The sequence below is a fragment of the Hyperolius riggenbachi genome, chromosome 10, assembly GCF_040937935.1.
Source record: "Hyperolius riggenbachi isolate aHypRig1 chromosome 10, aHypRig1.pri, whole genome shotgun sequence".
Classification (NCBI taxonomy): Eukaryota; Metazoa; Chordata; class Amphibia; order Anura; family Hyperoliidae; genus Hyperolius; species Hyperolius riggenbachi.
In genome coordinates this window covers 46,322,611-46,336,204 of record NC_090655.1, presented here as the reverse complement: position 1 = coordinate 46,336,204, position 13,594 = coordinate 46,322,611, and the positions used below count along the sequence as shown (strand labels likewise).

General features: G+C 43.7%; 1 protein-coding gene across 1 annotated transcript in view; it reads right to left on the bottom strand.

The window, feature by feature from the left end:
• Positions 1-2,973: 2,973 nt before the first annotated feature.
• Positions 2,974-13,594, bottom strand: part of LOC137536657 (transient receptor potential cation channel subfamily V member 6-like) — a 37,735-nt gene continuing 27,114 nt past the window's right edge. The window contains exons 9-12 of the mRNA XM_068258899.1: positions 11,278-11,344; positions 7,323-7,591; positions 4,241-4,341; positions 2,974-3,076 (exon numbers count right to left, since the gene is read on the bottom strand). Of these exons, the coding sequence (XP_068115000.1) occupies positions 2,974-3,076; positions 4,241-4,341; positions 7,323-7,591; positions 11,278-11,344 (540 nt within the window). The remainder of the gene's footprint in view (positions 3,077-4,240; positions 4,342-7,322; positions 7,592-11,277; positions 11,345-13,594) is intronic.

The window sequence follows — 13,594 nt, the reverse complement described above, 5'->3', positions numbered from 1 at the left end:
TTTTGCACGCAATTTTGTGCCCAAAGTAACCGTGTGGAGGACATCCTCAGACGTCATTGGCATATCCTCACGAACGATCCCAGACTAAACGGGGTGATCTCTAGCTCACCACAGATAGCCTATCGTTGCGCACCTTCCATTCGCGACAGACTAGTTAAGAGCCATTTTCATGGTCAGGACGGTCCCCCCAAACATTGTAAGGTGAATGGCATGTACAGCTGTGGTGGCTGTGCAATGTGCCGCTACATTAGTGTTGGTAAAACAGTCTCGCTGCCGGATGGTAGGACCTGGGAACTCAATCACTTCGTTAACTGCGCCACCGTTTTGGTGGTATATCTCCTGACATGCCCTTGTGGAGCTTTCTATGTGGGGAAAACTAAGAACGAGTTGAGGACACGGATGTCCCAACATATAAATAGTATAGTGACTAAAAGCACTTCTGCGGTTCCCACTCCGGTAGCGAGACACTTTGGGGCCCAACAGGGATGCAGTCATGAAAGATTGCGTTTTGTTGGCCTAGATCGTATTCATAAAACAATCAGAGGGGGAAACTTTGACCGTCTTTTACTACAAAAAGAACAAAGATGGATCTTTGATTTGCGAGCTACAGACCCACCGGGCCTTAATGAATCGATCAGTTATAGTCCTTTTTTCCATCCCTGTGCATGTCGGGGGGTTCCGTCTGGGGGGGCCCCTCACTGCCTGTAGATTTGCACCGTGGGGGGGCCGGTGTGGCATTCCACCATTGAAAACCCTATTGTATTAAATAAACTGATTCTGGTTTCATATACAGAACGACCACATCTGGTTTTTCCAGATGGTTGGTGGCCTTTTCGTGATGGTTGAATGTAATTCTTCTAATACCATCACTAGCTTAATAGCTTTCTCCTCCCCTTTAGCAGGAGAGCGTAGACGGATGTAGGGATTGTTTATATATAGCCCTCATAACAGCAATATTGATGTGTGTGCATCCGCACACTCTCTAGTGTTTGCTATTATTTTTTTGGAATTTTTGTTGCTGGTCACGCTGGCTGTCCCCGGGGGCGGCGCCCGGCTGCTCCCCCCGCCCCCCCTCCCCCGATCCTGACACCCCCGGGATGAATTCTTTCTGACCTCTCTCCTTGCCGGGTGCTGCGGTGGGTGGGGGCGGGGGTGCCTCGGGCGCCGCCTCCGGGGACATCCTGGCGACTTATCTGTATCTGGATGTGTGGCTGCGCTCTTGCCGGTGATGTGTGCTGCCGTGCCCGCCCTCCCCCTCTGCTCCAGACGGGGTGGTGACGCTCTTGTCTCCCCCGACCCTCCTTCGGGGGGGTGGGGCTTGGGCTGGGCGGGTGCGGCGCGCCGCTATTGGCTGGGCGCGGCCACATAGTGCATGAATGAGTGAGCGGATGCTGAATGCTCCAACCACGCCCACCTGAGGAAACCGGAAGTGTCCGGTGAAACATGTCGTGGCTCAGCGTGGCTTGCCAGGCGTGTGTGTGATTGTCGTCCCAGTGCCCTCCTCCATGTTCTCCTAAATTGGATTACCCGTGGACTTCACCATTTGCCCTGCTCAAGCCGCTTGACTGTCTGATACACTAAGTAAAGTCCGGAACAATCTGGCTACAACAGCATGTGGACTAAACTGCAGGATCTCTGGGAGCTGGACACCATTGAACTGGTACTGTATGAATGAGCATCTACTATATATGAGCATATGCATTTGCTTTCTACTAACACATACAGTGTCGGCTTCCCCTGCTTGCACGCCAATACTCTCGCATCTTTGGCTCTGCTACTCTGCTAAGCTGATTCTATCTGCCACTAACAGCACCAGCATCTCTAGCTCATGATACATGGACTGTGAGCTCAGACATCATAGACTGCCTTGAGTAGGCGGCGATGTGCCCATGCAAAACAATTGATGTCATTTATTTGCCACATGCAAGTGAACTGAACTAATGGGCATTGTGCATATGCCTCTTTGCTCTTTTTTGCAATATTACCTGAATCATCACAGCTTCTGAGAACATTCTCTCTTCTTTTGGAGGAAATGTGTGCTTTTTCACTGGTACCAGTGACTGCAATAGTGAGCAGTTATAGGGGTGGATGTGTGAGTCTTGGGTGAATCCAAAGTGAGGCGTGGGTTATGTATGAGGGTTGTAGGGTCCTCGATCTACCACGAGTTGGCGTTTTTAAATATTTTTGTATTTTTGGAATATGGAATTAAAGTTATGATATTTTAAACAACTGATGATAGGTGTTTTTGATGACTTCATTGGGATATACGCCCTCCTAATTTTTCCTCTTGAAATTTTGTATTAATGTATAATATTAAATGTTTTCGATAGCAAAGATTTATAATTTGCAGACGTGTATAACTCCATCCAGGGTTAATAGTTCTTCTTGCACATTGGTTATACATCTTAGTTTTTAAACCCATTAAAAAGGTTCAGGGCCTTCTTTTTGGACCCGCACCATTCAATAATTTCCAGACCACGTTTTTTGTATTCTCACCATGCTAGACAGAGCTGCAAAATAGCTTAGTATGGATACAGAGGCGCCAAAAGGATAAAAGAATCTAAAAAGTTTAAAACATGAGGAGGCAGTGGTGAACTTACCTCCTCCAAGCAGACGCAAAAATTGCCAATGTGTTTGTCAAATACAACAAGTTTATTTACATACTCCGGGGGACAATGCAACGCATTTCGCAGGTTTGATCCTGCTTCATCAGGCAATAACAACGGAGCAATAGCATACTGTATGTGGTCAGTAGAAGAGCTCAGCCAGGCTCCTCTACGGAGGTCAGATCCACTTAATGGGAGACTGAGCAAAGTATCTAACTTTCATTAGAATGGCATTAGCAACTCATCAGTCCAGTAATTGTTTTTTACAACATTGTAGGAATTACTCTTCAAACTGGAAGACATCACCCTCTGCGATCTGATGTCAGTTCTTACTTCCTTGTATACTGTTGGTCACACCTGTTCTTTTTTATTCTTCAGCAGGTGTTGGAAGATCATCATCATCATCATCTGACTCCTCACTGGAGTCATTGTTTTCCTGTTTGATTGGTTTCCACTTCCTTTCTTCCACTCTAAAAGGGAGTCCAGCAGAGTAAATTTATAAACTATTTTACATTATTATTATTATGGATTTATAAAGTGCCAACGTATTCTGTGGCGCTGTACAAAGAAAAACAAACAAACATGGGGTACATAATAATACAGAAGGTATTTGTGATTATTCAGGTTGGAGTGAGCTCGGAGGTGTCCCATAATGCATCATTGCTGAATATGCAAATCATCTCTCTGATGTCCCTAAAAGTTAAACACACCTTCAGAACCGTTGTAATGCAACGATGTGTGCATAAGCTCCATGACCACCTCCTGTGTGTCTAGTGATGATGAACACAAATTTTGCATAATCATAATTTTGCATCATAATTTGAAATTACAATGCAAAATTGTAAAAATTTCAGGTAAGCTTGTAATTAATTTCATTTGTAAACGTAATCAGGAACCATGATTTCACAATTTTGCATAATTTTCAAGTAATTTTGTGCCAACTTAAGCATGTAATAGCTAAGCTCCCATACATGCTATCATCACCAAGATGTATGTTAAGGGCCTGAGCCCACTAACTAACGCAGCTGTACACAGTTGTGAGCAGTTGTGTCCGCTTTTCAGCATCTGTGTTGCTGAAAAGCGGACACAACTGTGCACAACTGCGTTAGTGGGCTCAGGCCCTAAGGGAAAAAATAAAAAAAAATAAAACATTTAAAAATGACCTTGTAGTTTTTGAAAAAATCTATTAAAAAATACAAGAAAAAAAATGTTTTTTCAACAATCATTTTCCTTTGCAGTTTTACAATTTATTTTCTACCTTGTTCCCACCCATCCCCTTAACCTACATTGCAATTTTGGTGATGATGTAAGTCGGTGTGAAATCCCATGAAAATTATATGAAATTACAAACGGATTACATGAAATCAATTGAATGTCCAAACTGTAATTACGTATGGCTGTAATTGCAAAAATGTACGTAAAATTTAGCGTAATTGTGATTACATCATACATGTGTAGATAGATGGACAGATAGATAGATAGATAGATAGATAGATAGACAGATGGGTAGACAGCAGAGAGACAGACATTTTTCTCCGGAATAGTGTCCCACCACAGAGAGTAGTGTTGTAAGCTTGTAAAGCTGAGCTTTGGCTGGATGGGTTGGGAGGGGAGTTGGCTATAAGAATACATACATTAGATAATGTCTTCCACACAAGTCATGTTCTTCTGACCTCGAGGCAAACATCCAATGCTTTGGCAGTTTCTGTTCCATTGTTATTGAGGCAGCAGTGATCTAAAAATTGAGAATAACAGCATATATAAGGAGAATGAAGAAGCAATACCCGGCTTTTGCCAGCAAACGCAGTGTTTCTCAACAATGAAGGTCCACCAAGAATTCAGATGTACAGTTAGTTTTATTAAACCTGGGGTTTTCTTTGGGGGTGTTCACGGAGATGGAGAGGGACTATCTTATGGTGGAAACACCTTCCCAAAGTACATAAGCCGGACGTTCCCCCATGGGGCCGCCCCATTGTTGCGGTTATTGGCTCCTTGGGGGAGCGTCTGGGCCAGTGGGTGGATGGTTGTCTCCAGCCATTGGTTCAACTGCTACCAGGTTGTCTACGTTATACCACTCATTTCTTGAACAGCCTGGAGTCTTTATAGTGGTCTGAGCACCATACATGGGTCACTATGGATGTGACAGCTCTTTATTCCTCAATCCCCCATGATCTTGCCCTCAGGGCTTTGGATTTTCATATCCAGAAATATGGCTCTTTCACTACGGATGTCGGGGACCTCCTCATGTTGGCAGTAGATCATCTGTTGACCCACAATTATTTTTTGTTTGATGGGGTTTTCTATCTCCAAAGATGCGGAGCTTCGATGGGGGCCAAATTCTCCCCATCCCTGGCCAATTTGTTCATGGGGTGGTGGGAGGAGCTCTGCATCTTTGGAGAGCGGAACCCCTTTTTTGAACAAATTTTTTGGTATGGGAGGTACATAGATCTGCTGCTGAGATGGGGGGGGGGGGGATGTCCCCCAGACATTCTGCCCAATTTTCTGACATATTGTAATAATAATAATTTTAATATGTCTTTTACGATGTGTCATGATTTCACTCAAATCGATTATCTCAATCTTACATTGTGTGGTTTTCAGACATTGGGCAGAGCTGTCACCAAAACTTTCAGAAAAGCATGTGCGGGCAATTCGCTTTTGCTAGCTTCTAGTTGCCATCCGAGCCGTACCCTGAGGGCAATCCCCTATGTCGAGAGGGTGAGAGTGGCATGTAATTGCTCTGATTCCAGTGTGTTGAGGCAGGAACTGGATTTGGTGGAGAAGAGGCTCCGGGAGCGGAGTTATGATAATCAATTGATTAAGAAAGCGAGACAGCAAGTATTGCGAAAGAACCGTCGGGACCTGCTGGGCACAAGTGCCGGATGCGGGACTAGGCAAAAAAGAAATGTAACCTTTACAACTCCATACAGTCTAGAATATAATAATGTTATTAACATTATAAAAAAGTACTTGCCTGTCCTACATTCGGACCCCAAACTCCGCAGGATCCTGACCGAAGGATGTGCCTTTTCAGCACGTCGTGCCCCCACTTTGGGGACCCGCCTTTCCCCGAGCTTTTTCTCCAGCTCTCCCAGACCAGTACCTACCTGGTTGTCCTATAAAGGCTCATACAGGTGCGGATATAGCACCTGCAGATACTGCTGTGTCCACAACCAAACGCGGGAGATTTTTTCTATCTCAAAAAGTGAGAGATTTGAAATGAAACAGTATATTAACTGCAATTCTAGTAATGTTGTTTATCTCATCGCCTGCGTTGCTTGGGGTCTGCAGTACGTGGAGTGCACTATCCGTCCCCTGAGACAACATATCTCAGAGCACTATAATGGACCAGATAGGTGCATTAGGAAGGAAACATATGTCACCCAGGTTTCCAGTGTATCAAAGCATTTTTTGAGGGAACACCAGGGTGTCATGACTAGTTTTACTTTCCAAGGCATAGAAAGAGTGGCACTTTCACCCAGAGGAGGCGACCTACGCAGGTTATTGTTAAAACGGGAGGCCTTTTGGATATGGAAATTGGGCACACGGTTGCCCACAGGCTTGACTAAAAAAATGGATATCAGCCTAACCTATGATGTGAGAACATAACCTTTTCAGGATATGAGAACACAATCTTTTTTGAGGATTGTTCCCCGATCCCCCTCCCCCCCCCTCTTTTTCCTTCCTTCCTACCTTTTTTCCTTTTCATCTTCACAGACGTCTTCAGTTTTCTGTTATATGTATATCATATATTATGTATTACACAGTTTGATGAATATATGTCTAATGTCTATACATTTCTGATGCTTAACCATGTCATCTCTGGTTTTTTAATCTATTGAATTTTATATATTGGCTTCGCCATATTTTTATATATAATATTTGTCTGTCTCTTTAAGAGGGGTAGCCATGCCCCTTGTGGGCGGGCACTCGACTACTTAAACCTGTGGTGAATTTGTGTATGCTGGCTATGATTAAGGAGCCACCTAGAGCTCCGATACGCGTCAGCCTTGTATGTGTTTACTGTTGTGCTAATAAAGTTGAATAAAAGTTTTTTTACCCAGCCTCGGTGTAGCGGAATACCCTTCTTTTGCCTACAGTTAGTGTTTGATCTAAAATTCTGCTAATAGCAAGAAAAACAGCCCAGGTTAATTGTATCAGAAAAAAATGTTCTTCATTGTTCTCCAGCAAAGTAGAACCTTTGCGTATCAGGTCAGTGTCTCCACTGTCTACTCTTGAGTACCGAATGGTTTTGCACAGCAGCTGCGTATAAGAGCATCCTGAGCATGCATGGTCTAGAAAGAGAAGTAACTACGCATGCCAAGCATGGTCCCAGCAGTGGTTGCTGTACACAATAGTGCAGGAGAGTTAGGAGTTAGGCAGGGCTTATTAGCGCCCGTAGAACCTGAGTTTAGGTTGGCTGTAGCAGCAATGCTATGACTCAGAGGGGAATCGTAATTAAAACCGCCCGGAATTTCATGGGCAGCAGGATGAGCCATCATTCAACTCACCCTGCACCAAAGTGACCAGGCAACAAACCGCCATGTACGCCTGTGGTGTGGACATAATAATGGGCGCCTTAGCCAGAGCACAAAGGGGAGACTGGCCTGAAAATTTTTCTCCATCAAGTAACCTAAAGAATGAACTGGTAGCTAATAATTTTATCTTAGGTTTATACTTTAATGCTAGGCCCAAAAGTCAGATAGGATACTTCACCTGTGCCTTCCATATTTCTTCTTTTATCTTAGACATCTCATTTTGTGTGTCTCCCATGATGCCAAGAAACAGGTTGAACAAGAGAAGAAAGGCAACAACACAAAATGAGCCATAAAGGAAGCTATACAACTCAGGAAGATCCACACTGTAGTTAGCGGGGCCGTTCAGGATGTTCGTGAAGAGTTGGTAGGTGCTGATTGTGCAGATCATGAAAGGGTAGAATGAGCCAAGCGCCGCTGGATCCGATTGCTGCAATGCAACGTACAGAGCTGAAAGATGGAGAGAAAAGGTACTCAAAGAAGCATCAATGTAAGAAAATCTACAGATGAATCTCATTGCACTTTTTCAGTGAATAGACCAAAAGAGATCAAATTACAGATGTGATAAGTCACAGATGAGGGGGAATACATCAGGCAACTTGGCTGGCGATCAACCATTGAATTCGATTATTATAATTGAATTGGATTAAAATCGGTGCCGCCAAGTGCAGGCCCGACCAACAAAGCGACCAATTTCGGGACGGAAATTTGTTGCATTGTTGATCGCGTATGCTGCAAGTTGTTGGGTCAAAGTTAGTTGGTGGGATGTGCGGCGGTATGACGGACGATTTTGAACGAGCGACAAAATGACGAAACCCCTGCCACTGCCGCTGTAATGTATAAATGTGTCCCCCCGTGTGTGCATTTATACATTACCTGTTCGGTGTCAGCCTCCATGCGGTGTCCGTCCATCTCGCCGGGTTTCGCATACACTCATACACGTTAGTGGTACGTAGCATCTGACATCAGACACCATGCGTCGCTAGCGTGTGCGCGTAAATGCGGCTGTTAGAACCTGGCGAGATGGACGGACACTCCAGAAAGGTAATGTATAAATGCACACATGGGGGGGGGGCACATTTATACATTAGAGGGGCAGCAGCGGGGCGGACGCGGCATGCTCAGCCGATTCCCTGAAGTTTTCATGCTGAAAGTGGACAGGAACAATGTCAACAACAGTCCCTCCATCAACAACAGTCCCTCCAGTGAGACCTCATGTGCTCAAGACAAAGGAACAGTTCTGATGCATACAACGGAGAGAAAGTCTGGCACTGTGAGGTTTATATGTATGCCAATAAAGTGCAAATGCATACATTAGCATGAGTCAATGCAAAAGACAGTGCTGTCTTTTGCATTGACTTCTACTTCTCAGGTCTGATGAGGTGGAGTGGGAGAAGCGACAGTGGGCGCCACACGGTCATCTATAGCCTCAGGGCCCTTTCACACCAGGGAGGTGCGGTATTTTCCCCGCACCCCACCGCCGTGCAATGAAAGTCTATTGAGACTTTCATATTGTGACGTTATGCCGCATCCCCGACGCAGGTCAAGAACTACTTTACCAGGCGGTTTCTGCGTCGAGTTGCGGCAATCTGCGTCAGCCCGGAAGTCATGTTAGTCAATGGCAACGTGTGGATGCTGAAAAGATTACCGAGGCAACGTTGCGGCGCGCATGTGCGGAAGCGTATTTTATCAATAAGTTTCCTCGCGCCCGGGTGTCACTGGATGACGCCGATAACGGGGGGCCGGCAGAGGCTGAAGGAGATGAGCCAGGAGGACACCGCGGGACCTCGCCGCCTACCCTGAGCTGGAAGAAGCCCCAAGTAAGTGTATTCTTTTAAATTTGAGCACTCCTCGAAGTCCCTTTCCTCATACCCAAAGCAGGAAGTGACGGCAAGCATGCAGCAAGCACGCGTCACTCACTTCATGTTTTGCCAATGGCCAGACAGGGAACACCGCGCAATAATGCAGTGTTCTCTGAATGCCTGGTTTTGTCAGGGCATCGGGCGTGACGCACCTCTAACGCTGGATTGCAGTCTAAAACCAACCGTCCTCAAGCATTAAACACAGCATAAAATGTATAGCAAATAAATAAAGATATAAATAGTTTCCAAGTTACTGGAAGGGTTAATACTTAAAGGGACTCTGTAACAAAAATGTCATTGTGTTTTCTACCATCCTACAGGTTCCTAAACCTATTATAATGTGTTCTGGCTTACTGCAGCACTTTATACTATCACCATCTCTGAGTCTGTAATAAATCAGCTTATCTTTCCCCTGTCGGACTTGTCATCCTGTGTCTGGAAGGCTGCCAACTCTTCAGTGTGATCTGCTATGCATGCCCCCTCTATGCACACTCCCCTGTGTGTGTGTGTTATTTACATTAGCCAGCTTTTCTCTACTCTCTTATCTTTTACAAGCTGGATAAATCCTCTGTTCACATACTGATGAGTCACATACTGCAGAATTACAGACAACCAGGCAGAGCTGTCTGCAAGAGTAAACAAACAATCAGCTTCAGTGAGCTGCAGGGGGAAAAAACACACAAATGTTCTCTTGAGATTTAAAAGGAAGGCTGTATACAGCCTGATTGTGTATGGATGTATTTTCTATGTGTGGACATGCTGTACATCAACCTACTTCCTGTTTTGGTGGCCATTTTGTTTGTTTACAAACAAACTTTTTAAAACTGTTTTTGACTACTTTTAATGCGGCGGGGAGCGGCGAAATTGTGACAGAGGGTAATAGGAGATGTCTCCTAACACACTGGTATGTTTACTTTTGTGTGATTTTAACAATACAGATTCTCTTTAAGGCTTCACTTTACTTAGAGGTTAATTGATAAGATTGCCTTCATTCCAAAATTATTAGATTGACGGTAAAAGTAGATGGCAGAACATCGGTAAATGTACCGATATTCTACTAGCCTGTAAATCTGCGCCCATTTTAACTCGCAGCTTTTTTAAATATACACTCTCTACTTTGCACAGAAGTTCATTACAAGACAATCTGAAAATTTGTCCTGCAACAGGCAATGTTATCAGTTGCTTCAGAGAAGTATAAATATGTCTTCAAGTGACATAATGCCAGTCTTTTGTTTTTTACTGCTGTGTTTAATATTTTATAGTGAAAATTTGTTGAGTTTCATACTTCTTTAAAGGATACCCGAGGTGACATGTGACGTGATGAGATGTATATACAGTGCCTAGCACACAAATAACTAGGCTGTGTTTTTCTTTCTCTGCCTAAAAGAGTTAAATATCTGGTATGTAAGTGGCTGATTCAGTCCTGACTCAGACAGGAAGGGACTACAGTGTGACCCTCACTGATAAGAAATTCCAACTATAAAACACTTTCCTAGCAGAAAATGGTTTCTGAGAGCAGGAAAGAGATAAAAAGTGCCAATAGTTCATAGATTTTAGCTCTGGCACACTTCAATGAATGTGTCATTGAGCAAAAACAATAAAACAGTTAACACTTAAAAAGTAGATTTACACATAAAATAAAACTGGAATATCAAAAAAGTCAGAGTTAGGAGAAGGAAGATAGATACAATTGTTTATTTCATTTGCCCAGTGACAAGCTCAGTCGCCAAAAGCGAAACTGGGCTGCAGTGGGGGACAAAAGGATTGTTGAGTACAGGCAGAGGGTGCCTTTTTTTTACCTGACCTAAGATTCCCATTAAGCTAAACAAACAAGTCTTTCCTTCTAGGAGGCTATAGAGGTGTGTGGAGCAGGGCAGACACTTATTGCTCCTCCATTGCACTTCCATGTCCCACCATTTTGCTTTACAAGACCTCAATATTTTGGGCGATTCAAAGTAAGTCCTTTCCCCCTTGTGGTCATGGTAAGCCTCTGCACTGCTTCACACACCTCTCTATAGCCTCCTTTTAATCCCATTGCCTCAACTCTGGTATCCTTTAAATAACAATAAAAAAAAAAAACCACACACGGGGCTACAGAATATTGGGCGTGACCTACGCAGGTGGGACTTCAGTAAAGTTCTACAATGTAAGGGCAGGTCTGCAGGGTGTGTTCCCCTGTTGGTGGACTTAGGCATTTCCTTCGGGCTCTGCTATTGCTGGCTGACATTTATGAACATGTGATGCATGGTACAGAAGTATTTACACTATACTTACCTGTGCTGTAGCCAATCACAACCACGGCCATAATGCAGCAAACTTTCACAAGAATGACTGAGAAGAGCTGAAATATAGAAAACCACAGTTTGTTTCAAAACTATATATATAACCTTACTGCATTATAATGTTAAACAAAACTATGTCACTAAATAAGTCAGTATTAGTAACTCTGGTGCCAGCATACAGGTGTCCCCACTTGTATGTGCTGCTGCTCAAATGTTTGATCAATGTGTGTGCCCGTAGTTTAATGTTTCAGGAACATTTCTTGTGCTTTGAGATATATCCTGTGTGTAATATGCAGGGGCATATCTGGGTAATATAGCGCCTTTGGAAAACACTAAACATTGTTCCCCCTCAATGTAGATGGTGGTAGGTTCCCACCCAGTAAAAGTACCCCCCCCCCCCAGTACCCCCTCAGTATAGGAAGAGAGAGGTGTCCCCCAGTATAAGTAGCCCCCCAAAGTAGCCCCCTAATATGGATAGTGACAGGTGTCTCCGCAGTATAACTAGCCCCCTCCCAGTCAAAAAATGTAGTGGGAAAGGTCTCCCAGAATAAGTTGCCACTCCCCCCCGGTATAGATAGCAAGAGATATCCTCCAGTATAAGAGCAGATTTAAACACCCGAGAGGCATCCCTCAGTATGGTGGTGGAGCACATGGGAGGAGGGGGCAGCCATGGTGCCCATGGCACATGCCATGCCTGCACCCCTCTAGATACGCTTCTGGTAATATGTTAAGGAATATGTGTAGTATGGGTAAGGAATAGAACATAAGTAGCAAGGAAAATAGTCTCATGTTCCTATTTTCAGTTACAAAGCTCCTTTTTTTTTTAAATAACATTGCATCATATTGTCACAGTTGCAGATTTAAAAGTACACTCTGTAAACTGTAAAATAAAGCAGAAATAATGACCCTTTGAACTTTCCTACAGTAAAACCTTATCAAGGCTGTTTCTCACTGTTTCTTGGCTGTTTTAAGTGCTTTAGAAAACAGGACTGTAATGGACCCAGTGGGTCGAATAGCTCAGAGGAGCTCTTTTGCATAGATACCAACTGAAGTTTTTAACTCTTCCTGTACTAAAACAAACAAACAAACAAAATGAAACTCTTTTCTTTGCTACTAATGTTCTATTTCTTAGCTTTACTACAAATACAATTCATTGTATGTATCATATGTTTATTTTTGGTTCAGGTTTGCTTTAAAGTTAACCAGAGAGGTTTAAAAGTAAAAGTTTTATACATACCTGGGGCTTCCTTCAGCCCCATCTGCACAGATCGCTCCCACGCCGCCGTCCTCAGCCATCTCCAGCTCTGGCACCGGGTCCCGTAACTTCCACCAGTCGTGACCAGTCTGAGCATGCGCAGTGCGCTCTCTCCATCTCTCTTTGGCAGCTGGAGCTACTGTGCCTGTGCAGTACTAATCTCTGCCAGAGAGAGACGGAGGGAGTGCACTGCGCTTGTGTCAAATGGCCTCAACTGGCCGAAGTAACGGGACCTGGTACTGAAGAGGGTGAAGACTGAGGATGGCTGGAGGAAGCCCCAGGTATGTATTAAACTTTTACTTTTAATCCTCTCTGGTAACTTTAAAGAGGAACTCCAGCCTAAACAAACATACTGTCATTAAGTTACATTAGTTATGTTAATTAAAATAGATAGGTAATATAAAATCTTACCCACACTATTTTAAAAGAACAGGCAAATGATTGATTTCATGAGGGCAGCCATCTTTTTGGTTGAAAGGAGGTGACGGGGAGCATGAGACACAGTTCCAACTGTCCTGTGTACTGAGCACCTCTTCCAGTTGCTAGGCAACGTGAATAACAACATAGGAAATCCCATCATGCTCTGCACAGCATCAGGGGAAAAAATCTGGGCTTTTTTTCTTTGATGGGTGGAGCTTAGTTAAAAATGCAGCTAAAAATGATGCTTTGGTAAGAAAAACAAAGTTCTGATGCTGTGAAACTGTTAAAGAAACACCAAGCCTTTTCAGTTCTGCTGAGTAGATTTTTAGTCCGGAGGTTCACTTTAAGGGAACCTGATTTTGAGCTGTAGCAGGTTGCTCAGCCCAAGTTCTATCTTCTAGTGGCTGAAATAAAGCAATGCTTATACAAATCATACAATAACTCAGGCTAAGTACGGCTTGGCTGTATTATGCTGCCATCTAGTGACAAATTCACATTTTGCAATCAAATTTGTAATTTATTTCATCATTTTACACTGAATAACACATTTTCTGTTGAACTGAAAATGCAGCAGTTTGTGCCCATTTTCCCCAAGCGAAATATAATGTAAAGGAGGTTAAAATGGTGTGGCCTC